Source organism: Hyperoodon ampullatus (assembly GCF_949752795.1).
Source record: "Hyperoodon ampullatus genome assembly, chromosome: 7".
In the NCBI taxonomy this organism is placed as follows: domain Eukaryota; kingdom Metazoa; phylum Chordata; class Mammalia; order Artiodactyla; family Ziphiidae; genus Hyperoodon; species Hyperoodon ampullatus.
The window spans coordinates 66,596,314-66,623,513 of record NC_136920.1 but is presented as its reverse complement, the minus strand read 5'-3'; the positions used below and the strand labels follow the sequence as shown (position 1 = coordinate 66,623,513).

Here is a 27,200-nt window from a genome sequence, read left to right as displayed (position 1 = left end):
AGTGTAGTAGAAATATAATTTTAAATGCACTGGGAAACCAAAATATTTATGTGACTCACTGTATTGCAATATTTGCCTTATTTCAGTGGTCTGGAAGCAAACCCGCAATATCTCCGAAGTATGCATGGATAAAAATAAATAAACCTGTTAGTTTTGTTCAATTCCAAAAACCTACTATATGCCACACCCTGGCTTAAGGTTGGGAGGTAGCACAGTAGCAAAATAAAGTCCCTGCTCTCAGGGAGGGTCATTATAGTAGAGGGAGACAGGCAATAAACACACACAAATGTGATGCACCCTCCTAGGTGTTCTGTTCAAAAGGGCTGTTAAGTAACAACCTTGTTCGAAAGAGTCTTTCATGCAAAAATAGTGATCAGCAGAGTTTAGCAGCTTGTAAAACAAAAGTAACGTTTCCACTCTGCTTGCAGAAAGATCTTCAGGAGACAGATCCTAGACACAGCAGCTGTTCAAGCCATCAGGACGGCCGTGGCCGTTACTGGGAGACATTCAACTTGGTCTCCTTGGAAGGCAGAAATGGAGTGGTTAGGCTGAGAATTAAGAAGGGAAGAGAGAGGGGCTTCCCTGGTGGCGCAGTGGTTGCGAGTCCGCCTGCCGATGCAGGGGACGCGGGTTCGTGCCCCGGTCTGGGAGGATCCCGCGTGCCGCGGAGCGGCTGGGCCCGTGGGCCATGGCCGCTGGGCCTGCGCGTCTGGAGCCTGTGCTCCGCAGCGGGAGAGGCCACAGCAGTGAGAGGCCCGCGTACCGAAAAAAAAAAAAAAAAAAAAAGAAGGGAAGAGAGGAGGAGAAGGCAGTTAACCCCTAACTCTAGAAAAGACTTGAGAACCACCGGAAGTTTCAGATAGTGGGCTCTGAGAACTCAGAGGAAACCCCTGGAGAAGTGGGGACAGACGTAGGGTCACAGTCTTCATGCTGGTGGAGTTAGTGGGGTGGACAGTGAACTGACAGTGTACTGATATATTGACCTTATTAGGAGCTGTTCATTACACTTTCATAAAAGAAAAATAAAGGTCATGTGCTAGTAGTCTGACCATATAAAGGATTATTTTTAAACTGCAGTTAGCAAGTAGGTTGTATGTTAATACTTCTGTCAGTCTCCATGCTTAAGGAAAGGCCAGCTGCTGGTCTTGATAACCATAAATAAGCACTAGCCAGAAGCATTATTTGACTGTTAGCCAGCAACCTTTTAATTTCTGTTATAACAATACTATTCACAACAACAACAAATTTTTGCAAAGGGTCTGTTAAGCTTAAGGAGTCATTCCAGTCTTTCTCCTTCATTTAAGTCCCTCCCTCCACCTCCTCATCTCCTTCTGCCCTTTGCTGCAGTTCCATGAGCTGGTTCCCTCCATCACCTCCTCTCTAGTCGCAGCACTGCTCCCTTCACCCCGCTGGGCCTTTGCACAGCTCACTGTGGCGTGCCATGTGAGTTTCTGGTCAGACCTCTCCCCTCACAGAGCCCTTCCCTAACCACTCCTTCTAGAACAGCTGCCAGGGCACCACGCTATCCGCCAACCCCGCATTACTTTTCATCTCAGCACTTATATGAAGTTGTATCATTTGTTTGCTTCCATGTTCACCTGCTTCCCCCATCAAAGCATAAGCTCCATGAGGGCAGGCCCTTTGTCCACGTCCTGCTGTACCCTCAGTGCAGTACCTATCTCATGGAAGAAACTCAATAAATATCTATTCCATTAAATACAACAGTGAATGAATTCTACACCAATCTGTTAACCTGATGGCTTTACTCAAATTCTAAGTAGGAAGCAGATTTGGGTAAAGGCTTGATTCTTTCCCTTCCCCCACCTATCTTTGGTGAGAGAAAAGGAGAGCTGGAAATAGAATGGGAGAAGTTTCTGTAAATTTCTCGTAACCATAGAGACTGATTTTAGTTTATTAATCTCCTGCTCTTAAGCAGGCTGGGGCCCCGCTGTGATTTCTCTAAAATTGCTCAGTGCTGGTTATCCTGCAGCCTTCCTCATTAAGGAAGAGCAGACCCGTCCCTATCCTGCAGCACTTTAATTACTGACGAGCAGAAGCCCTGCGCTATTATGCTCATTATTGCATGTTCTCACCTGGCCACACCTCCCACTTTGGAGCAATGCAACATGGTCACCAGCCTTGAACCCCTGGAACCATCAGTGGCCTGATCAAACCTCTCCCTGGGAGCAGGCAGCCTCTTTTCTGAGCCCAGGACCTGGGACAGGGCTACAGTTGCTGCTCTCTCCTTTCATTCAAGTATCCTGAAGATGGGAGCTCCGTGCCTTCTGGAACAGTATTTAGTTTCAGCCAGAGAAGGGCACCAGCAATGATTTCCTACCCATAAAGGCAGTGCTTGCAACGGAAGGAATTGACATGCCCTTGGGAACCATGGTACTTATTATGGTCTGGCCTCTTGATGGGATCTGATTTTAGGGTTGCATGTTCCTCTTCCCATGGAGAATGGCACACAGACTTTTATGATTTTGCCTCCTGTCCTTTGGATAAGAGACCTCCAAATGGCTTTAGGGTTTCAGTGGAGCTAGGGAGGCAATGGACAGTTAGAGGCAGTCTCTCCCCTGACCACTTCTCCATGAAGGAAGAACCCTGGTATAGATGTAAGTAGACCAGAGTTGAGATGCCATCTTGACAGCTGACACATGGCGGGGACCTAGCCTATCCGAGCCTTAGTGTCTTCATCTGTGAAGTGAGGTTGGAATTGTCCTTCCAGTCCTCTAGTGTGTTGAGCCTCTGACTCTGGCTTCAACCTTTTCTGGAGGCTGAATCCCTGAGATAAGTGAGAGGTGGAAGAGGCCCCAGGCAGTGTGACTTCTGGAATGAGGCAGAGTGGATTCTGGCAGCAGGAGTCTCTGGAAGGAGACATATTTTTCTCCTGAGGCAGGTCATCTAAGGTCTGGCCTCTCTTAGGCACTGGCTGCCATTTTGGAAAAACTAAGACTTTCTTTTGGTTGCATTTCCCATTCTACTGGATTTAGAAATATGGAGTCATTCTTCCAGTAAACACTCAGTGACTGCCTGCCGGGTTCCAGGCCCTGCACTAACGGTACAACTGTTCAGTTGGGGGAGTCACTGACAAATTCAGATGCTGTAGTGGGGCAAACCAGTTTCAGTGGTTGAGGGCCTGTCTGCTGTACACTTAGGGCTTATCTTAAGTACATCAAGAAAAAGACCCTGGGAAGAATCCGGACTCCCGAGTCCTCCAGCAAAGCTGGAGCCAAGACATGGGCGGGCCAGCACCCGGGGTGACCCCAGCCAAGTCAGTGACAGATCTAAGTGCCCGGCTGCTCTTCTTTCCAGGTGCCGCAACCTCTCATTCCCCAGCAGCCTCCCAGAGGTGAGCATCGTGTTCATCTTCGTCAACGAAGCACTCTCCGTACTGCTGCGCTCCATCCACTCAGCCATCGAGCGCACACCTCCGCACCTGCTCAAGGAGATCATCCTGGTGGATGACAACAGCAGTAATGGTGAGTGCCTGGCTCCCTGCCCCGTGCGGACATCTGAGTGGAGGGGCCAGCCTCTGTTCGGGGTTCTCATTTTCTTTTCTTTTTTTTTTTTTGCGGTACGCGGACCTCTCACTGTTGAGGCCTCTCCTGTTGCGGAGCACAGGCTCCGGACACGCAGGCTCAGCGGCCATGGTGCATGGGCCCAGCCGCTCCACGGCACGTGGGATCTTCCCGGACCGGGGCACGAACCCGTGTCCCCTGCATCGGCAGGTGGACTCTCAACCACTGCGCCACCAGGGAAGCCCCGGGGTTCTCATTTTCTTGAGGCTCTCCATGGCTCTTCCTTCTCTGGGATGTTGCCTCAGAGAGGAGAGATTCATGATGGTCATCACTCTGGAAGGTTCACTCCACAGTTGCACCCTCTCCACACTCCAGAGGGGCCTGGTCCCCAGGCTTTCCCTCACTGGCTGTCAACTCTCTCCCCCAACATCCTAGTGCAGTATGATAAGATAAATAGCCGTGACCTCTACCCCCTTCACGTACACAGTGAACATTTCCAGTGACTCTTTTCTGTGAAGCATCATTTCATTTTGCCGCATGCCTTGGCCTTTGCCTGGAAGCTTGTCCATTGGTGTTGGTGGTGATGATGGTGGAGATGATGATGGTGCCGGTGGTGGTGGCCATAGTGGTGTTGATGGTGGGGATGGTAGAAGACATACAATGCAATGACAGCAACAGAGCTGTTGAAAGTCTAGCTTCTTTTCTGGATGCCCTGTTCCTCATTCCATCTGGCCCGAGCAAAGCCCCAGGTGGCCAGCAAGCCCTTGTTGAAGCCCTCACATCACATCTCGCCTTCTCCAGCTACTACCAGCTACCTCTTTCCCTTGGTGCATATTCCATAGCTTCTGATTCCTCCCACATATACCATCCCCATAATATTCTCCAAGCTTAGAGACCATGTATTGAGACAGTTTAAGAACCAGTGCTCTTGGGCTTCCCTGGTGGTGCAGTGGTTAAGAATCCGCCTGCTAATGCAGGGGACGTGGGTTTGAGCCCTGGTCCGGGAAGATCCCACATGCCGCAGAGCAATGAAGCCCCTGCGCCACAACTACTGAACCTGAGCTCTAGAGCTTGCGAGCCACAACTACTGAAGCCCGCGTGCCTAGAGCCCATGCTCTGCAACAAGAGAAGCCACCGCAACAAGAAGATAAACAGACACAACTCCGCAACAAAGAGGAGCCCCCGCTTGCCGCAACTAGAGAAAGCCTGCGAGCAGCAACGAAGACCCACCGCAGACAAAAATAAATAAATAAAATAAATAAATAAATTAAAAAAAAAGGAACCAGTGCTCTTCATAGGACCATTAATATGAATGTTCTATGGATAATGCATGACTTTAAAAAATAGACTGCTGGGTCACATAAAAAATAGACCACTGGGTCACAGGATCACAGAGTCACTGGGCTTGTGTTATCTTTAACGTTTTCTCTGATGTCAGGTAGTACATTTCCCAGTGAATCCGTTGCTATCATGAGAAGCTCAGATGAGCAATTTGTGTTTTGTTATCAATTAAAGCTGAAACATATCAGATACCTGAAATATTTTTAATCTTAATAAGCAAATTTTCCTTTTCATTTTATTATCATGTAGAAGCGAGTGTAGAAGCAATGCTCTGAAGGGGATTTTAGAGCTTTCTGAAGGGCAGTGCTTATGAATCACTTAGCTCTCATTGTTCCATGGACGTGAAGGAAGGAAAAGGCACCTAAGGGTGGCAGCAAATGGGCAGTGTAGTTTTAAAGGTGATGGTCTATTGTGAGGGAGACCTCGAGCAGCTACCTGCCATCACCTTGCTTGGGTCCGAGGAGTGGAGAAAGCTCCCATTCCCCAGTGGCTAACACCACAGCAGCGTGACTAGGCTGCCCGTGCCGGCTGGTCCCCTCACCTCTTACACTGTAAGGAGGCCAGGGAGGGAAGAGCCATCCTTCCAAGGGTGATGGTATATTCCCCCAAGCAAGAGGCATCCCCAGGCTCCATCCTCACATCACAAAAGAAAGAACGAAGCACCCGGAAGAAGGAAATCTTGAAGCCTTTCATTTCTTCCCCTTGGTGAGAACTTTATCATGGCCTGAAGGAGGCCGTTTTGTCATTCATTCACGTGGGAAAGGGGGAAAAGTGAGACTGATTTTGAGAAATTTAGGTAAGGAAGGTGAGCCAGATATAGAGGCTTTCATATTTGAATTCAAACGGTTTGGACGTTATTTTGTAAATGACGACAACCATGAAAGTTTTTGGTAAGAGGAGTGATGCAGTCAGGGCTGGGCAATGAAGAGCTTTGGCTGCAGTTTTTATTACTGTTGGGGGAAAGGGGCGTCCTGAAGAAGGGAACTGGATGAGATGACAGTTGCAGCAGTACAGGCAAGAAATCAGGGGCTCTGGAGCAGTGGTGGATGTGGGGTTGAGGCCGAGGCATGAGCCTGAGAGATGCCATAAAGGAAGCATCTACTGGGTCTCTTGACTAACAGGCTGTGGTCAGATGGGCCAGAAGAGGGCTGGTAAGCGATGATTCAGCCTCAAGCCAGAGTGCTTCGGAGGATGATGGTCATTCCCTGGATGGGGGGCAAGAGAAGTAGTAGGATGGGTGCAGTGTTCTTCATCAGGGATGGGCAGCTTTCAAAGCCGAAGCTCTGGGAGGTATTGCAGTGGTGGCACAGCATCTTGACTGTGGTGGTGGTTACACAAGGCTACACATGACAAAATTGCACAGAACTACATGCACACACCCAAATGAGTGCCTATATTGCTGGAGAGACCTGGAGAAGCTTTTCCATTGTGGCAACGTCCGTGTCCTCGTTTTGATATCGTACTACGGTTGTGTAAGATGCTAATGTTGGGAGAGGCTGGATGAAGGGTGCATGGGACCTCCTTGTGTATTTCTGGGTACTTTCCTGTGAATCTGTAATTAATTCAAAATATAAAGCTAAAACAGACAAAAGCCTTCCCCAGAAGATTCTAACCCAGTAGGTTTGAGGTGGAATCTGGCCGTCTCTCCTTTTAAGAGCATTCTTGATGATTCTGTTGCACAGCTCTGGTGGAGAACCTCTGGTTTAATGAATAGTATGCAGCATCGCTTTTGCACACGTTGAGTTCCAGTGCATGGTGTGAAGGGAAAGAACTCTGAAGTCTGAAGTCATGGGTTCTGGGATCCTCTCACTGTGGATGAGTGACCAGGGAGACATCCCTCAACCCTCAGAGTCTTAGTTTCTTCCTCTGTAAAGGGGGATGGTAATCCTTCCTAGCTTGCCTCACCTGCCTGACCCGGTCAAGTGTGTGACTGTGAGTTGAGTGCTGTCAGCATTACCCCTCCCCAGCCCCAGCTCCAGTCCCGGGAGCCTGCCTCACAGCTGGCCAACTGCACAGCCAGAGCTTGAGAGGTAAACATGGGGATGTGGATTTGGAGTCTTGTACACAGAGCAGCCGAAGCCATTGGCTGGGAGGAGAGGGTAGCAAAGAGAAGAGGGGAGAACAACAAAAAAAAAGAAGCCTGAGAGGATACTGAGGTAAGGTGTTCAGGAGTTAGGAGGAAGAAGGTTAGCTGGTGAGAGACAGAGAGGGAAGAGCCAGGAGAATCTGGAGGATGACACAGACTCCTCGGACAGAAAGAATTTCAGGAACGAGTCATCTGTTTGAATGAGCCCACAGACAGGAGCAAGGACACGCAGCCTGGGAAGAAGCCATTAGATTTGGAAGCTGCAGATCACAGAACCCTTGGCGGGCAGGGTTGGGGATGGGGCCACAGAAGCCAGATGAAGATGAAGAGAGCTGGGAGGTAGATGTTTCCATCAGGGATTTTGACTGTGGTGGAGAATCGGGAGCTAAGGCAGGAGCTGGAGCGAGGTTTTCTACCACTTAACCAGTCTCCAGTCATGACCCAGGATGACACACCACTCACACCCATACACACGCACGCTCCATTGAAAGAAAATTTTAAGAAACAATAGTTATTCTTATAATGTGCAAAGCGCTCTGATATGTTCTATTATAGATTGGTCTATGTTATTCGGTTCTATTTTGTTCTGTTGTATTGTGCTGCGTTGTGTTGTAGTTCTCTCTTTTTTGAAAGGTGAGTTGTTCTCAAGACTCTGACTGCACACTGAATCGCTTGGACAGCTTTTAAGAAAGCGAGGAGGGTCGTGCCTTAGCTCTGGTCATTTAATTGGTCTGGGGAGGGGGTGCCTGAGTTCTCTGAGGACAGGGCTTCTGAGGAGGGAGGAGACGATGGGACCCAGGGCACAGAAACCAGGGAAGAAAGGGCCGGTCTTTCTCCCTCAGATGGGGCAGTAGGGAGGTGGCTGGAGGCAAAGGGGGGTTGGCCCCTGTGTGGATGGGCTGGGGAGGCGACCAGGAATGGGGATCCCCGAGACCAGCCTGTACTGAGCTCTCAAGAGGGGTGGCAGAGACACTGAGACTGCAGCCTTTGGAGGAAGTGAGCCACCTCTAGCCTTAGCCGAGGGCTGCCTGAGGGGCCAGCCTGGCCGGGAAGGCGGCTCTGGCCGTGTCCTTGACAGGCTCCCTCTGGGGCATCAGCCCGCTCAGCACAGGACTTTCATTCATTTCACGTCAGGCCAACTCAGCTCGGCTAACAAACATTCCTAGGGTGCCCAGCCTGGGCCACGGGTGTGGAGGGAGTGACAGCTCAGATCCACCCCTGCCATCAGGGAGTCATGCGAAAAAATGCAAAATGGGATGAAACTATTATAATGGGACTCGGTTTCCGGGCTCAGTTCTGCCACCTCCTGGCCACGGCTCTTTCACTTTGGTTTTCTTTCGTGCCCTGTGGGGACATCAGGCCTTGCCATGCCCTGTCTGCCCCACGGTCTCTGAAGATATACGGGGTAATGGTGGTGAATGTGCCGTACGCAGCAAGGTTGGAAGGGTGCCCTAAGGGTGAGTTAAAATGAGAGAAAGAAAAACAATAACAACAACAGTAGTAATAATAGCTGCTGTGCAGCCCCTAAAGGCAGCCCTGGCTTTTTTTGCCTCCCTAAAACAGTGTGCTCTGGTGGGAAGAGCACAGAATTGGCATTAGGCCATCTATTCCGTTCCAGCTCTTTCTAGCTTCTTGCCAGCTGTGTGTTCTTAACCTCAGTGAACCCTATTTTCCTTATCTATAGAATTGGGATGTATAATTCTTACCTCTGGGATTGTTTGGAGGCTTGAATGAGATAACGCATGATGGAAGGGACGCTGGTGTTTAAAACTCTAAATGAAGCTGGAGAACAGAGCTTTCAGGCTGTCTTCCAGGCGGCTGTCACAGGTTCTGTGTGTGCTGGTGCCTCATGTTCCCCAAACCCCCCCGACTGCGGGCACGTTTGCTTTGGGGTCAGGCCTGTGTTTTCACAAACATAAAAAAGGGGCAGTTAATCACTGCTTTCTTCATCCAAGCTGCTCGAGACCTTTATCTCCGCCTCAGAAGCCAAGGACTGAAGGCTCTGCAGATGGTCCTTGTGTAGGACTCTGAGTCTCGGTCCTTTGCCTCCTTAGCAATTTCCTAAACAAGCTCCACTCTTTCAGGGTCTGGCGCCTGTGTAGGATGCTGTCACTCTGCTAAAGTGGTCTCCAACTCTCATGTTTGATTAAAAATAAGGAGAGTCATACCAGGTACGTTCTTGTCTCAGGACATTTGCACTTGCTTCCCCCGCCTCTTGGAATGCTCTTACCCTCTGATATCTGTTCCTTTGCCTCTTCAGGCCTTTGTTCAAATGTTGCAAATGGTACCTTGTTAGAATGGCAGCCCTGACCCCATCACTCCTCATCCCTTCCATGCTTCTTTTCCTCAACAGTATCTGTCGCCTTCTGATATACTGTACTCACTTGGTTACTCTCCCTTACTTATTTGTACGTTTTCCCTCTACCAGTGTGTAAGTTCCATGAAGACAGGGACATTTGTTTTGTTCATTGCTGTATCTCCAGCACCTAGAATAGTGCCTGGTTCTTGTAGTTGTTCAATAAATATTGATTCAATGAAAGAATTCATGTTGATTCTGTAGGTCTGGGACAAGGCTTGGAATCAGCATTCTAATAAGCTTCCCAGAGCATTCTGATGCAGCAGGACATTCTCTGGGAATCACAGTTCTAATTGTTGTCCCCCATTGTCCAATGTGCTGCAGCTGAGGAGTGCGGGACAGCAGGCACTTAAGTGCCCTCAGGGCTGGCCTCAGCAGCAGGCACTGCTGGGTGGAGTGTTTCTTCCTGGGGCGGGGCCCTTGGGATCTCTCTGCTGTATCCCAGGGAGATGGCATGAAAGGGGAAGGAATGCAGAGCAGAAGGGGAGCTTCTCTTAGGGTTACCCCAACGTGACCTGAACTCAGGTTCTGTGCATGGAGTCAGATGACCAACCTGAGCCTCCAGCCTTCTTTGTTACCCAGCCTCTGCAGGCATTCCTGACAGTGGCATCCAGGCTGCCCGCCCTGCCACTCTGAGACAAACTCTCCCCTCCCTGGCTCCTCTTCCTTGTTATCTCAAGGCAATGGTGGGACCACGGCTCAGAGCCTCCTGGTTTTAGTTACCTTGCTTTTTAGTGAATCCCAGTGAGCCAGTGTCTTTAGCTGGGACTGAGTGATTCAACCTTTATGGACCTCCAGAGGGAGGGAAGCACCAGGATTTGCAGCTGACAGAGTCATCCCTGCCTTTGATTCTTGGCATTCATTTACTTATTCATTCATTCCCTCAACGGGTTTTTAATGGCCACATACTTTGCACCACGTACTTTAGCTCACAGCTAAATACTTGCCTCACCAACTCCACCCATATTGTGAATACTCTCTTATGACTCAGGTATTCCAGTACCTGGCCCAGAGCAGGTGCTCAATGAACATGAGCCCTTTCAGGCTCCCTCACTAGCTGTCCCAGAGTCACCCCATCCCACAATCCAGCCACACCCACTTCCTTTACTGTATTCAGTTTCTCTGTTTCCTTTCTTAACTCCTGTCCTCTTTTGATAACCTTAAAAAAAATCATGCACTCTTCTTTCACGCTACTTGAAATTTCAAAAATGAACCTGAATTTGGTGACTAAAAGCACATCAAAGCAATGGTGATATCAAATATTCTTTTAAGCATCTCATTCCCTGGAGATTTTGATCAGCGCTTGGTTGGCAGTAACTTGCCCAGCCTACACCAGCGTGATGCTTGTCCTCTTCTGTTGCCTTCCAAAAAGAGAATGGCCAGTTCCCAGTGCCTTGCACGCTTCAAGCTGGGATTGAACCGTCTCTCTCCTGGGCAGTGGATATCCTTCCCCCAGGGATCCAGCCTTCTCACTGGCCACGTTTGCTCAAAGCTTTCCATGTCTTTTGGCAGGAGGAGGCTTAGAAATAAGCAGGCCTTGAGAGACAGGCCAAACGGAGCTGTCCCTCTGCCAACACGGTGTCAGGAGGCAGACAGACTGCCAGTCAAGCCCCAGGTGGCTCTCCGGTGGGGGGGACTGAGCACCCACATCAGGCAGAGACTTGCCAGGGCCCTGCAGTCTGTGAGCAACAGAGCCAGGGTGGGACCTCAGGTCTCCTGACCCCCGCCAAGGCTCACCCCTCTCCACTCCATGCTGTGCCCCTGCTTGGTCCAGTGGCCAGTCTTCCTATTGTCTGCACCATATGTCCACGTGGTAGCCTACAGCCAGGCCCCTCAGGTTTGCTTGTGGTGACTCTGGGACATTTGCCCTGCTTAGCTGTCTTCTGGGAATGACACTCGTCCCACACCTCCAGCCCCTTTGCCCAGCTTCAAGCTTCAGGGTCTGCTCAGGATCAGAAAAAATCTTGAGTCACTCTGCACTACTCCCCCCGCCACCCGCCCGGCTGGATCACATATGTGCCAGAGATTATTCTAAGTACTTTATATAAATTAATCGGCTCTCTGTGGCAACAGTAAGAACCATGATTAATGTCATCTTATATAACAAGGAAACAGGCACAGAGGAGAAAGGAACGTGTCCAAACACAGAGGTGGGATTGGAACCTAGGCTGTCTGGCTTCAAAGCCTACACCCTTGACTATTAAACAAGGCTGCCTCTGGTGCACCGTGGGTCTCTGACTCCAAAAGATTTACTTGAATTTTGTCCTCATTCTCTTACCTCTGTGCACTCCACAGAGAGAGATGTTGGGCAGCAGGGCCAGAGAAGGAAGGGGCAAAGAAGGCACTGAAGAGAAAAATGTGGCTGTCTCCTCAGCTGGAGCTCTGCCCGGGGCTTCGTAAGAAAGAGGGACGCATCGCACAGAGGCTTCTAGGCACGGAGTTGAGTGGAAATCGTACAATTGGCAACCATGCTTTAGGTCACCTTGTGAGAGGGGGACAGCTTCCTCTTTCCTTTGAAATAGGGGGAAGTTGATATGCTTGTGTGTGTGCACACGTGTGTGCATGTGAACACGTGGGTGAGTGGATATATGAACCTGTGCATGTGCACTTATGTGTGTGAGCATGTGTAAGCCCCATGAACAAGCATGTATGCACCTGGTGTTTTAGTCCATTCAGGTTACTGTAACAAAATGCCATTGATTAGGTAGCTTAAACAATAGAGGTTTACTTCTCATGTTCTGGAGGCTGGGAAGTCCAAGATCAAGGTGCTAGCAAATTCGGTGTCCGATGAGAGACTGCTTTCTGGCTCATAGACAGCTGCCTTCTCTCTGTGTCCTCACATGGCCTTTCCTTGGTGCCTGGGTGTGGAGAGAGAGTGAGCTTCAGTGTCTCCTCCTCTTTTTATAAGGGCACTAATCCCATCATGGGGGCTCCACCCCCATGACCTCATCTAAACCTAGTTACCTTCCAAAGGCCCCACCTTCAAATACCGTCACCTTGGGGATTAGGACTTGAATGTATGAATTTGGGGGCACACACATTCATTCCATAACCCTGGGCTTGTGTGTGCTTGTGTGAGCGGTGGTGTGCAAGTCCCCACTAACTGTGGTTCAGCCCCTTCCACCACTACCTGGAGCACCTTCGCCATCCTGCTGAATGACAAGTAACCACACAACTGTGAATCATTGTTATTTTTAATTGTTGGTAAGAAAATCACAGTGTAGTGATGAAATAGAATCCGAGCTCCCAGCTTGCTTGCCATCAGCTGCTGGGTCCCCCTCCACTCCTTGCAAAGCCCCCATCGTCCCTTGGCCCAGAGCCTGCCTAATCATTGTTTAATGTTTCAAAGATGCTGTCCTACACAAGAGATACTCATTCCAGGCTGTAAAAATACCAACAGCTTTGCATGCAGCTGGAACAATTGCAAAAATAAGAAAAGCAGAGAAAAAGAATGGTCTGACAGTATTGTGCTTTATGGAGCTTAAAGAATCCCATATAGCTAATCTAATTACCACTAAGACTCAGGCAGCTTAAAGGTGTTTATACAGCCAGGCACGTGGGCTGTCAGCCTGCTCAGCAGAAGTCTTCTTATCACCACCCACTCCTGTGCCTTTGACCAGTGTGACTTCTGGGGCCCACCCACATGCCCGGGAGAGGGTACCCAGCCTTGAGACAGAGGCAACCGGTCCTGAACTCTTCAGGAGCCCTGGAGGCTGTCACTTTTGCTCCGTACTGCCTGGGGCTGCCTCTCACTGACAGATTCATTGTTCATCGCCACCCTGAGAGGTACTCTTGCTGTGGCCGCAGATTCGTGTCCTCACATGTTGTCCAGCAGCACTCTCCCGAGGACCTGGCTTGCATGACTCGAGCTCCTGGCTGCTCTGGGCAGCAACTGCCCACCTCTCCCTGCCCACTCAAGCCCTGACCCTAGGGCTGAGCCTCCTTTACCCAGTGACTGTGGGGGGGAGAAGGGAATCAGATGAGTATCTCTGACAGATTCCATCATGTCAGTTTCTGAACAAACCCCACGTGGTTCTGCAGGTTACACCCTTCACCAGGGTACCCAGCTGAAGAGGCAGCAGTTCCCTGCAGTTCCCTTGTTCTGACACTCTTAGGCCCCTGGCTCCGCATCTAGTCCCAGCTAACCCTCTTCCTTGAGAGGCTGGACCCTGCTCCCTGTACTACCAGGCTGGTGTCGTGCTCCCCTGGTTTGATCCATCTGCCTTCCTGCATCTGGGGGCTGGGACCTCCCACTGATAGGCCCCTCCCCGTGAAAAGAGCATCCTTAGTCAGTGATGCCTAGGTGTGCCTGGCCCCTGGGGACACTGCCTCTTTGTGGGCCTGCCCCAGAGCACAGTCAGTTTCTCCAGCTCTAACCCGTGTGATGCCAGTCTCCTCTCTGTCCTCACCAGCCACTCTGTTGAGGTCCCGGCACGCCACACAACTGAACCTGCCTGAGTCTGGCAATGGTGTGGGTGGTTCATCACCCTTTTGTGTTCCTTTACCAGTAAAGGAAACTGACTTCGGGAGCCAGGAACTCCTCAACATACTTCCCTGCCAACGGAGAACAACCCCAGGAGGGCAAAGGGCCTGCCTTCTCCAGAGCTCATGAGCCTCCTGGAAGCAGTCTGCAGCAAGGGAGCTTTGGACCATTTTGCTTTACAGATTAGCTAAGGTGACCAGTATTTGGTTAACAAAGCCAGCAGGAACCAAATACCAAAAGGCCCTCTTCCTCTGGTCAGCTGTGGGACCATCTGTCGATGGGGAAATTCGTGGCGCTGGAGCCTTAAGCAGCGTGGGGGGAACCAGGAGAGGTGTCTCCTGCCCTCGGGTCAGGGGCCTTGCTGCCAGCAGCTGGGGGTCAAGCTGCCTGTGGCAAAGGCCGGGGACATACTGGCCCAGCCCCAGTGCAGCCAGCAGGAGAGGTCTCCTTGTCCACCCTTGGCCCTCAGCCTATCTTGCTCAGAAGCTTGAAAAGACGAACTGGTCCTGACGGTGGAAGCAGAGCTGGAGCAGCTTAAAAAGACAAACTAGGGGCTCCCCTGGTGGCGCAGTGGTTGAGAGTCCGCCTGCCGATGCAGGGGACACGGGTTCGTGCCCTGGTCCGGGAAGACCCCACATGCCGCGGAGCGGCTGAGCCCATGAGCCATGGCCACTGGGCCTGCGCATCTGGAGCCTGTGCTCCACAATGGGAGAGGCCACAACAGTGAGAGGCCTGCGTACCACAAAAAAAAAAAAAAAAAAAAAAAGACAAACTGGTCCTGACAATGGAAGCAGAGCTGACCGGTGGGCAGTGCTGTCAGCTGACATCCCCCTCTGCTTCCCCAATACCAAAAAGTGCTCAAAACCCAGCAAATCATATAATTCCTACTGATATCAAATCTTTGGAGTATGGGATGCCTTCTGGTGGGACTGATTTCCTGAAAGGCTACCCCAAACCACGAGCGACCCAGGTGTCCTCCAGCAGCTCCAGGGCCTGCGTGCTCAGCAGGAAGAGGGGTGCGTGGACAAGAGTTGGCACCTGTGGCCACTCCAGCTGCCTGCTGCCCAGATCTGTCCTGCAAATTAGCCTCCAGAGCTCATGGGAGACTAGCACCCCCCTGGTTGGATGTTGCAGTGGGAGGTTGTGCTGGAGATAATGTTGGGGGATGGGGGAAGCCAGTATAATTGACTGGGACCTGAGAGTTCAACAGCAGGTGTGGGCTCACTGCAGTGGAGGGGGAGGTGGGGTTGTTTGTTTTTAATTGCCAGGGCCCTAATCTACTCCCAGGGGCTATAAATTGGGCAACCACTCCATCTTTTTGTTTTTTTAGAGACTGCCTTGCTTGTTTGCTCAGGCCCACAGGGACTTAGCCTCTTCTGCTTCTAAAGTCATTCATGTGCATTCACTCAGCAAACCAAGCACCAGGTTCTAAGCTTGGCCCAGGGGAGGCAGTGGTGAACCAGATGTGGTTCCTGCCTCAGATAAGATTTAGACCGAGGACAACGGCAGGCAGTGGACAGACTCTGTGGCTCTCCTTTGGCACAGATGCAAAAATGAGATGCCTCAATTCTAGTTGTTTTTAAAAGCCCGTATCTCAGGAGCTCAAGATATAAGTAGAATTTTAGGGAAAGAGGCTCTTGAACAGAAAGAAACCAGGGGGGTGTCAGATCAGTGAGCAAGAAAGCTATGTCGAGCAGCCACTACTGGAAGGCTGGGTTTTACTAGGCAGCCCAAGGTTGCCTCTTGACCCCGCCTGTACTGCTGGAGTGGGGGCTTGATTTTCATCTAACCAAGGAGGGCATCGCCTGGGTACCAGGATATGTGGCTCCGTTGATTTGTTCCTCCCTGGCCCCTGTACTGCAACTTGCAGTGGCTTACCCTGGCTTAGGTGCGTCTCCTCTGAGCACCTGACCTACTATTGGGAGTGGGTGCCCTGATTCACTTTGCAGGTCCCTCGCATCTAGATGAGCTTCCCTTATGGGGCAGTGGGCAGCTTGAAGCAGGCTGTAATGTAAATGTAGCCCTAAAATGTAGTCCAAGCTCCTCATTTTCGTGGAGGGAAAACTGAGATCCAAAGAGGTTAAATGAGTTTCCCAACGTCACACATCTGATTAATGGCAGAGCCAGAGAGCGACCCTGCTCCAGTGCTTTGCTAACCGTACTCACTCGTTCATTCAACAAATGTTCACAGAGTGTGAAGCATCACACTCAGCATCAACGATCCAAGGATGGAGAAACAGTTTCTACTCCCAGAGAGCTCGCAGCCTAGTGCAGCTGATAAACAATAGACAAATAACCATTACACATAATGTAAAAAGATAAGTGCCACCAGCCACAGTGCTGGGGAAACCCAGGGAGAGGTCTTAGTCGTTCTGGGAGGGCTTCCTGGAAGAGCTGGCTTTTGAGCTGGGCCTTGGGGATTGAATGGGATTGGGATATGGATATGAGGGTGGAGAAAAGAAGCTGCCTCCATTTTTGTGTCTTTCTAGTTGGATTTTAGGGAAGGTGTCAGCATGATCATGTACTGGTCCCCTGTTGCATTCCAGGCACTGTGCTAGGCATTTGTACACACTGCCTTCTTTAATTTTTCCAATATTTCTCCCCATTTTATAGATGAGGAAACTGAGACTCAGCAGTTACTTAGCCCTGAATAGAGGCCTCTTCTTTGATTCCTTCTTCTCTCTTTCCCACAAGGCTTCACCCAGTGACTTGTGCCCCACCAGGACTCTGATGACTCATCAGTGACTCTGATGACTGAATGAAAATGGAGACAGAGAGATGGGGGTAGAGAGTTTGCAAAGCCATAGGGAAGGCAGCATCCCCCTTTCTTGGACAACATGGGGCTAAGCACAGAGCTATTTAGGATTTCTATCATCAGAATAAATTTCTTCCCCCTGCATATATACACCCCACCCCCAGGCTGGTAGATTCTTAGCCTAGGCAAATACTAATAAGAGCTACCATTTGTTTCTAAGCATCTTTGATGTGTTGCTTTGCTTAACCCTAAGAACAACTGTATGAGGTAGGTATTATTATTATCATGTTCATTTCACAGATAAGAGCACTGAGGCTTGGAAAAGCTACAGGTTACACAGCTGAGAAAGGCAGAACCAACATTTGAACCCAAGTTGGATCTGGCTGTAGAGCCTGGACGCTTAACCTTGTCACTATATTCAGGGGTCTAAACTCAGTTACCTTCCAGGGCTAGACAGATAACGTGAATGGCAGAGGTGAGGCAATGAGGACTGGTGGGGACTGCGGTGAACGAGAGAATGAGCCCAGGTTCATCCCGGACGGGCAGCCAATGCTGGCTTCAGCCTATCCCTAGCCTGCAGGACCTGCTGACCTTTTTCAAGTTGGAAATCACACTTGTATGTTTGGTGGGCTGAATAAGCCACATGGGCAGGCCAGATATGGTCCTGGTCTGCCTGTCTGCAGCCTCTATCAGATTGACTTCCAGTGTGCAAAATAGAAGCTTCTCTGGAGATGCTGTTTATCTCAGACATCTTGGTGAAAACTTCTCCATCTCACACTCTCTCCCTCTTGTGCTTGCTGGTTCCCACATCTCAGAAAGCCACCAGTCCAGACAGGCTTTGTGCAGATTCCCTTCACTGTGGGCACAAGTTGAGACATTCACAATGCACAGGACACACGGTTTAGTTTCATTGATTCAGGGAGGCCCCTTTTGGGCTGATGGATCTTTTTGGAAAAGCACATAGTCATGCAATCAAGGTGTAGATTTTGTTCCTATGTTGTGGACTTGGATGCCATTCTTGGTGACATCCTTGCATCTTGAGATCTTGGAAGCAACTTGTATTAGGTACCCTGGGCCAGGCCAGTAGTGAGAGAGAGGAGTGACCAGCACCCGGGAAGCTGACCAGGCTGCAGAGGAGACAGACAGTGTGACAGTCACTTGGAGAGTGTGTCAGTCTGATCAGGCTCGTCTCAGCAGGACTCTCTCAGGGGCAGGAAGTGAGGGAGGGAACTGGGGAGGGAAGCAGGAGCTCAGGCCTTTCCATGGGCCAACTTGGGTGTCGATAGCTGTGATCTGGGTGTGCCACGGCTCACGAGCACTCACCGGCTTGCCTAATTCTCTTCCGCTGCATCACCTCCATTTCTTTCACTGCCTGTGACCTGCAGCCCTGAGGGACTGTCTTGGAGTGTGTGTGTGGTCCTGTGCTTGATGCTCTTGTGGTTGCCATCTGGGAGTGAATAACCACGGCATTTCAAAGCTGAATAAGACCCAGGAAAAAAACCTACACCTCATGTTTCTCTCATCTGGGGAAAGAAGTGTGAATTGGAACTTTACAAACCCAAATCTTTAAACTCTTCCTGACCCAGTGAATTTGAAGAGCGACAGAAATGAATTAGAAATTAGATCAGGGGTCAGCATTTCCATGGGTTCTGAACCAAATGGAGATTAAAAAGAGTATGTCCTGGGCTTCTCTGGTGGAGCAGTGGTTGAGAGTCCGCCTGCCGATGCAGGGGACGCAGGTTTGTGCCCCGGTCCAGGAAGATCCCACATGCCGCGGAGCGGCTGGGCCCGTGAGCCATGGCCGCTGAGCCTGCACGTCTGGAGCCTGTGCTGTGCAACGGGAGAGGCCACAACAGTGAGAAGCCCGTGTATCACACACAAAAAAGAGTATGTCCAGCAGAGTTAATGGTGAAGGCAAGCTTCCTGCCTGGGCAGAGTGTCCTGACCTGGGTCTCAGAGGGGATTGATCGAAGGATCCTGTGGATGAGATCAGGAGGTCCAGAGAGAGTTCTCTACCCAGACAGTGGGAAGGAATTAACTTGTCACCAACTGACGCTCACAGATGCGACAGAAAATGCCAACATTGCAGGGTGGATTTAATGCCAGGCCGCCCAGTGGAGCCATTGCATCCCACATCTGCCCTAAGGTGCTTAGATGCTGAAGAAAGGAACACTGTCCCCTCTTTGAAAGAGGTTTCTGGCTAAGTCCTGTGGACCGAGTATGTCTGCAAGCTTGTCTGTGTTGTCAAATTTCATTTGGCTTAAACATGAGAACCAATGCAGAGAATCAAAGAAAACAAGATTTTTTGCTGAGTGTTCCTGACCCGGGCTGCTCAGACATGAGGCTGAGGCATTGCCTGAAGTGATTGCATTTTCTCTGAAAAGAACATTCACGGTTGTTGTTTAATCTTTGTGGAGTGAGTTCCCATGATCTTAGGTGCCCAGTTGCTGTCCTCTGTACCTACATGCTCCACATTCCTACATACGATACATCAGGCAAGCAGTAGGTGAGGTTGCTGCTCCCTGAATTCTGCAGGGCAGGAAAAATCAATCCCATCCTCCCACTTCCCAGTTATTGGGCTCCTATATTATGCCAGGTACACCCATGGGGGAGGGAGGGAGGGAGGGAGGGAAACGGGGGTGGGGAGAGAAGAGAGAGAGGTGGGGTTGTTGTGTAGATGAATTGATGAATGGGTGGTGGGTGGATGCACAGGTGGGTGAGTGGAAGGTGGATGGATGGATGGATGGATGGATGGATGGATGGATGGATGGATAGAATTAATCTTTTCCATTTTATGGCATAGGTATTTTATGCCCATTTTAGAGATGAAGGAATTGAGGGTCAGAGGACATAGTGAATCACCAAAGTTCTCACTGCAAGATGGTGGCAGGACTGGGGCTTGAGCCCACATTTCTCAGCTCCAAGTTCCATGTGTCCCTCTTCTCTTTTCCAGTGTTGCCCACTAGGCTTTTTTTTTTTTTCTTTCTTTTGACTGCCTGCCTTGTACCTAGAGATGGACCCACATGGGCTTGGACCAACTGCTTATACAAACAGGTGGCCAGAAGAAGATTCTTTTTTTTTATTCAGCGAATAGTATTGATCACCGTGTAGGCAGAGTTCTAAGGTGGAGCCCCAAGACTCCTGGCCCCTGGTGCACACTCACTTCTTCTAGTTATTCAGTCAAACACTCATCTGGGTACTGCTGTGAAGGAATTTTGCTGATGTAATTAAGGTCCCCAACCAGTTTGGTGGGCCTGACCTAATTATGTGAGCTCTTTAAAAGCAGAGTTCCCTGTGGCTGGTTGCAGAAAGGGGAGTCACAGAGATGCCCTCTGGAGGCCTGAAAGAAAGCGAACATCTGTGCTGTGCACTGCCTGGTGGGGGGTGCATGTCGGGGGGAACTGCAGGTGGCTTCTCATTGCTGAGAGTGGCCCTGGCTGGCAGCTAGCAGGACAGGGACTTCAGTCCTACAACTACAGGGAAATGAATTGTGACTACAACCAGTAAGGCTGGAGGAGGACCCTGAGGCCCAGATGAGCACTACAGTGCTGGCCAACACCTTGATTTCAAACCAGTGAAACCCTGAGCAGAGAATCCAGCCATACCACACATGAACTTATGACCCACAGAAACTGTGAGATCATAAATTTATGTTGTTTTAAGCTGCTATTTTGTGGTATTTCATTATGTAGCAACAGAAGACTAACACAGTCACCTACAATGTGCCGGCCAGTGTGCTAACTGCAGGGAATGTGAGACTGGCTTGATTTCTGCCCTCATGGAGCTCACAGTCTGCGGTGGGAGATAGACAAGAAACAAATGAAATGATTACAGAGCATATAAATGCCATGAATTACATAAACAGGATGTTATGAAGTAAATCAGTGTAGGAGGGGGACATGGTTCATGTTAGATGATTAGAGATGGCCCCTCTGAGCTGAGCATAAAAAGATGAGAAGGAGTCAGCCACATGAAGAGCCATGGAAAGTGTTCCAGGCACAGGGAACAGCACATGCAAAGACCCTGAGGTGGGAGAGAGCCTGACATGTTCTCAGAGTCAGAAGGAGGCAGATGTGGCTGGAGGGTGCTAAGGAATGGGGAGGATGGCTTGAGATGATGTTGAAGAATTCGTCAGGGGCCTGGTCACATAACACCTTGTAGACTATTGCCTTCAGTGCAGTGGGCAACACTGGTGAGTTTTAAATGGGGGAGAGGTATGACCTGACTGATATTTTTGGAAGGTCTCTCTGGCTAGTCTGCGGTGAAGTGTTTGGATATGGGTGTGAATGGAAGCAGGGAAATCATTTGGGAGGCTATGGCCATACTTCAGACTGGAAATAATGATGATTTGGACTATGGTGACTGGAGAGAGTGAGGAGAGGATGGATTTGAGATATATTGAGTTGGCCAAAATGTTTGTTCGGTTTTTTGCATAAGATCTTATGGAAAAACCCAAACAAACATTTTGACCAACCCAATATTTGGATTTGCTGGTGATTGGATGTAGGGAGTGGAGGAGAGGGGAGGACCAAAGATGAAGTTCAGGTTTCTGGCTTGAGTGATGGGGTGAATGATGGTGCCACTTACTGAGATGGGAGGACAGGAGAGGGGAGAAGAACAGGTTTGGGGAGAAAGACCAAGGGTTAAGGTTTGGCTATGCTGCATGTGAGATGCCTTTGAGACATCTGAGGGAAGATCTTAGGTAGTCATTTGGACGGAGAGGCGCTGCTGAGCAGGGCCAATATCCAGGCTCCAGGAGGCCAGGACCAGCTGACCTGGCCTGGTGGCAGACCAGCTCCATGCTCACTTCCTTGAAGAGTGGCAGAATACCCGGGTCTACACAGCAAGGCTTCAAAGACCCAGGGCTCAGGCCGCTGGAGCAGTCTTCCTTCCTGGACCCCCTGCTCCCATGCCAAGCCCTGGGCACAGCCACACACCCAGAGTGGGACGTTCTGGGAAGGGGTGGCTCTGGTGTGAAGCTGACATTTCACAAGTTACTTCAGTTATTCTGGGCTAGTCGTAAGGCGCCTTAAGCACCAAATTATGTAAACCTAAAACCACAGTCTAATGTTTTTAAGAGACCTGAGGGAGCCCGGGAGGAGTGAACAAGGAATCGTCTGTAAGATGATCAAATCCCTGATTAAAATCACCTCCCAGGATCAATTGCCTCTAGAGAAAGTGGGGAACGCCTCTGAATCCTAATGGGGCATCCGCAACTCTAGAAGGATGTTTGGCTGGGCTGCCGCTTCCTTCTTCAGGGCTGCTCGGTGCAGGAGGGGCTGGTTGGAAAGAGGTCCCACAGGGATCTGACCACTAGGCTCAGGGATGTAGCAGCAACCTACAGAGGGCCTAAGTCCTGTATGGCAGGTTTGGCCCCAACTTCTCCAGCTTTGTCTTGGAGGGGCTGTTCCCCCAGGATCAGACCCTGAGACACGGATTCAATATGAAGTAGTTTATTGAGGAAGTTCAAGATATACCAGTAGGGTGAGGAGTTAAGAAAGGGAAGGGGGGCTTCCCTGGTGGCGCAGTGGTTGAGAGTCCGCCTGCCGATGCAGGGGACACGGGTTCGTGCCCCGGTCCGGGAGGATCCCACGTGCCGCGGAGCGGCTGGGCCTGTGAGCCATGGCTGCTGAGCCTGCGCGTCCGGAGCCTGTGCTCCGCAACGGGAGAGGCCACAACAGTGAGAGGCCTGCGTACCGCAAAAAAAAAAAAAGAAAGGGAAGGGAAGCTACTAATAAGAGTATGTTATCAAGTCAAGCACCACTGTGGGCGATGGAGCTTAAACCTCCGGGGAAACTCCGGGAAATTGTGTAAAGCACATGCCTGAGAGTGATCAAGCCTGAGAGGTGAGGGAGCTGGGGTATTATAAGCCAGCTGCCTTTAGTCGTCGGTTCAGGGCTACTCTGAGGGGCTGTTAGTTTATAGCTCTTCAGCCCTCCGTGTGCTGGGGCAGAGCAGTCTTCTGCGGCTTTGAGTAAATCCCTGGGGTAAACATTCTGGCACTTAGATGTGAGGGTCAGAGGAGCACTTGAAAAGGATGAGTCTCTAAGGATACGGGTGGGGCATCCACAGCATCTGCCACAAGGGCCATGATGCATATGTTTTGATACTTTTAAAAACTGCATTTCTAAAAGCTTGTGATATTGATTCTGTCCCAATCCTAACTCACCAAGCTGCAAGGCATGCTGGGACCCCTGCAGCAGGTTGAAGCCATCACCCAGGACGAGCAAGACGAGGGTTAGACCATCTCCTGCCCTCTGAGGTGGACCTGCTGCCCAAAGGCAGAGTCCACAGTGCCTCGAGCCCTGGTCTCCCTTTCATTTTGTGTCTCTGTCTAGCGGGTCCATCTGATGGACAGAGCACCTGCAGGAAGCTGTGACTTGGGGTTATATAGACTAACTCGGGCTGGGGTTGGGATCCGCGATCCCCACCTTCAGCGGTTTTGAAGCACAGTCCCAGCCGGGTCTGGGAGAACAAGGATCGGGTGCAGTTTCTGGGAAAAACTTTGGCAAATTCTAGCAGGGGTCAGGCCCTAGCCAAGAAGGGTCAGGTCAGTTCCAAGAGTACAAACCAGAAAACTGAGGTAGAATCACACTTGTAAGGTCTGTGTATGCTTGGGGGAAGCGGGAAGGAAGCTGCAGCTGAACTGGCACCAGGTATTGAGGGTGCTCCCTCGGCACCCCAGAGGCCAGGCTGAAGCTGTGGTTGGTGTCGTGGATGCTATTGGTGCCCCACCCAGATCCCCTTTACCGGCCAGTCTACCTATCCCCCAGATGCTGTGAGCGTTGGCAGCTGGCAGCTGGTAGCTCAGAGCCTGCACCCTTCTCCTGGAAATTGCCTTCTCTGTTGAGAGCTGCCTCACCCAGAAGTACCTAGGAGATTATGCCCGTCCTCCGGGGATGGCCCAGAACTAGTGCCTGATTGATATGGGTGTCTAAAACCCCACCCCCACCTCACGGGGGGATAACGCTGAGGTGCCGTCACGCTGCAGCGCCCCGTGAGAGGGCAGACTGCGCCTGGCCTGCCGCTGAAAGCAGATCTTTGCCCAGCTTCTTCCCCTGCTCTAACCTAGTTCCCTCACTCCCTTACGGGAACAGAGCCGGCACCTACTCAAAGATCCCCATCTCAGGCTCTGCTTTTAGAGAACCTCGTCTAAGACTTCCAGATGTGTGAGCTGTGGCAGCAGTACCAGGCCGGGTGGGCACGAGGTCTGCTAGAGAAGGGTGACCAACCCTCCCAGGGTGCCTGGGACTTTCCATGCTAAACCGGATCCTTCTGACCAAGCAAGATGGTTGTTCGCCCTATGGATCAGTGTCTCAATTGATCTATAGAGTGAAGTGAGTTCCCTTTGTGAGCCCAGAGCTGTATTAGACTCAATGGGGACTAAAAGAAAACACAAAAACATGTCTTTGGTGAAATTCAACTAAGCGAGGGTTTATTTCTACAAGCCTTTCCCGCTGTTGTGAGGATTTCACTTCTTGTATATTCAGGTCACTCCCTGTGGGTAGATATCAGAAAAAGGGAAGAAAAAGAAAGGAAACTGGAAGTTGGGACAAGGAAAAGGGAGATAAGGCAAAAGACAGAGAGGGTGAAGAGGTTTTGGAGACATGACCTTGGGGAGAGATGAAGGAAACTGAGGCCAAAAAAAAAAAAAAGTGCCCAGGCCCTTAATCACACTCAGGCTCTTCCTGGGAGGAGCAGCCAGCAAGCTAGAGCGCCCTGCCACTCCTAACACGCCCCACCTTGGCGGGAAGCTGTCATGGAGGGTGCCACCTGCGTAAACCCTGTGTACATGGAGAAGGGCTTGAGAGATAGCATTTCAGTGTGGCCAGCAGCCTGGGTTAAATAAGGGTTGCTCAGGCCTTTTCAACTGAAACATCAAGTGCTGCTGCATTTCTGGAGCGATGGTAATACAGGAGGCCAGAGCCACCAGCTCTGAGCCATAAAATTAGACAGACAGTGATCATTTAACTGGAACTCCAGGCACAGGGGAAAATGCCACTCCGTATTGTTGCATATTCTCTGCAACAAAGCCAAACAAACTTTCATGTGTGTCATTGAAAACTGCAGGGGAGAGAAATCTGGGAAAAGTTTTAGTGAACAAATGTTGGTAAATGGAAATTAATTATACAGTGCAGTGATTATGCATTTAAGATATGTAAAAATTCCACTGACGTTTTCTTTCTTTCATCTGCAATCTTTATCATTTGAGTATAATGAAGGTAAAAACGTGAGTTAGGGCTTTCGAATGTTCATGTCTGAACTCCCTTCTCCATCCTCCTGTTTTCCATATGGACCTCTGTCCCTTGACTGCAGGATCAGATCTGCAGTCCCCTAACCGCAGGGTCCTGGCAAGAAGCAGGTGGCACTCTCACATTGGAGAATCTGAGGAGAGTTAATAATAGAGATTATTTACACAATGTGAGCAGAGGGTAGGGAAGCCACAAGGGACAGTGCAGGACCTTGGGGCTGGAAACAGCAGTGGTCCCTCCCAATGCAGGCCCAAGAGGGTACCCCGCAGGGAGATACTGGGGGAATAACCCCCTTCCCTCTGAACTCCCCACAGGTCAGCCCCTGGAGCACAGAGAGGACCCAGGGAGGGTGGGGAGTGGATGGAGGATGCTGGGCCCCTGCATATTTGTCCCAGCTCACGGTGCCTCAGGATCTAACCCTCATAATGCAAGTCAGCTTAAAGTTTAACTTCTAATTGCTTGGATGGAGTTTAAGGGTTAGTTGTGCACTTGTCAGTGTGTTAATTTCTGTTTGCAGGAGGGATGGAGAGGACCTCAGACAAAGACTAGAGGCTCATGGGGAGTCAGGCCCCAGACACTGAGAGTAGGGGGACCTGCTTAGTCCAGTGCCTTTATTTTTCAGATAAGGAACTGAGGCCCAGATAGGGGAAGTGCCTTGTTCAAGGTCACACAGTGATTTAGGGACAAAGCTAGAATCCAGGTCATTGCTGAATAAAATGCAGGATGTGGTGGAGTGAGTGCAGAGCTAGGGTGGGCATGGGCAAAGAGGGACCTGGGGTCCCCCAGAGCCCCTTGTCAGCACATAAAGCCCAGGCCAAAGTGGAGATAGAAGGCTGATGAGGCCCAGGACTGTGTCCAGGTGGTGCCCTGAGCTTTTTCTAGGCCTTGGCTTTGAGCCAGACCAGACTATGGGGAAAGGCCCTGCAGCCCACTGAGACTGCCCTGGTGTAGGGGAAGGGTTACAGACTGCCCTTGGAGAGACCGAGCTCCAGGAACCTGGGGGCTGACTAGACTTCTTTCTCAGGAGATGAGGCTACTGGCCCTGAGTTGGGAGCCTATGAGAAGGGCATTCTTGCGTCCTCCACAAGCCACCAGCTGGGCGTGGGTGGGCAGGAGCCAGAGAGCTGTGGCCTTGTTGCTTGTGCCTCAACAAGGGAGTGAGGACTGTCAGTAGCATTTAGAAGAAAATGCTGGTATCACCTTCAACCTGTGGTACCAGGGCTGTTTTTAATTAAAGATATCTTACCCCTAAAAATCCATACCAACACCTCAGTGCCTCACCACCAGGTCCAAAATGGCAGACTTGGTGATTAGGATGCAAATTTCTTTGTGGGACCTTGCTGTTTTGCCCATTTGAAGCCAGCTTGTCTGGGTTTGTGTGTCTGCCTTGTGAAGAATCTAGGAATCCAGCTTGTAACTGACCAAAATCAGATGGTTCCTTCATAGAACTCTGCTCTAAGCCAGGCACTGCGCCACTTTCTTGGTTACATGTACCCTTGCCCTCAAAGAGCTCATGGTCAGTGGATGAGGATGGGGGCTCGAGAAGCCATGGAAACTGGCTTTGGCCTGTTAGGGACTGTTAGCACATTAGGTCAGTGCTAGAACACAGCACATCCTCCCTCGTGCCTAGGATGTGGACCTGAGTGCCTCACTAGCCGTCTGCACAGAGTGTGAGAGGGTGGGCTCTTCACTTATTCGAGAAACATTTTGTTAACTGGGAGAATGGGAATCACAGTGGGTGACCCCAAAGAGATGACGAGTCTCAGGAGGGTCTGACAGTGTACATATGCTTCTTTCTGTCTGGAGCACCTCCTTCCATAGAGGACATAGGTCTTGGGTGCTCTGTGATCTGTCCATTGAGGGGAACATTCCTCTAGGCCACATGGCAGATACACACACACACACACACACACACACATACACACACATATACTTTTTAGTTATTCGTCTGGTTCTCTGTGTACTTTTTCATACATGTTCTCTGACCTGCTAGATTGTAAACTCCTCAGGAAGAGGGTCATATCTCAGACACAGTGTCTCCAAGGGGATGTCCAGGACACGCTTGTTCAAGTTGTGAATGGTGGGGGGGGCTTCCACTCAATGCATCGAATGGGAACGACCGAGAGTTCTCACCAGGCCTCCTCCTCTCTCTCTTCTCTGGAGCCAACCACGGCTTCCAGCTTTTCATTCAATGCTGCTCCACATTCATTCCTGGGGGATGGTCCCTTTTCCTTTAGCCTAGTAAACCTTTGTTTGGACATGTTCCTTCTTCCACTTTGCCCTCCTCTTAGGTTTATTAAAGTTCAGTGGCCAAATAAAGCTCTGTGTTTCCCTTGTCAGGCAGTGTTCTCTGACCATGTCTGGATAATAGCAGTCACGGGGAATATCTCCTCTCCAGTCCCATAA

The 27,200-nt window shown here is 50.4% G+C and overlaps 1 protein-coding gene across 2 annotated transcripts in view; it reads left to right on the top strand.

The window, feature by feature from the left end:
• Positions 1-27,200, top strand: part of GALNT18 (polypeptide N-acetylgalactosaminyltransferase 18) — a gene marked incomplete at its 5' end in the record, with an annotated part of 342,665 nt that overhangs the window by 183,707 nt on the left and 131,758 nt on the right. For both annotated transcript variants that reach the window (XM_079707503.1, XM_079707502.1), the window contains one exon: positions 3,316-3,482. In XM_079707503.1, coding sequence (XP_079563629.1) covers positions 3,316-3,482 — 167 coding nt within the window. The remainder of the gene's footprint in view (positions 1-3,315; positions 3,483-27,200) is intronic.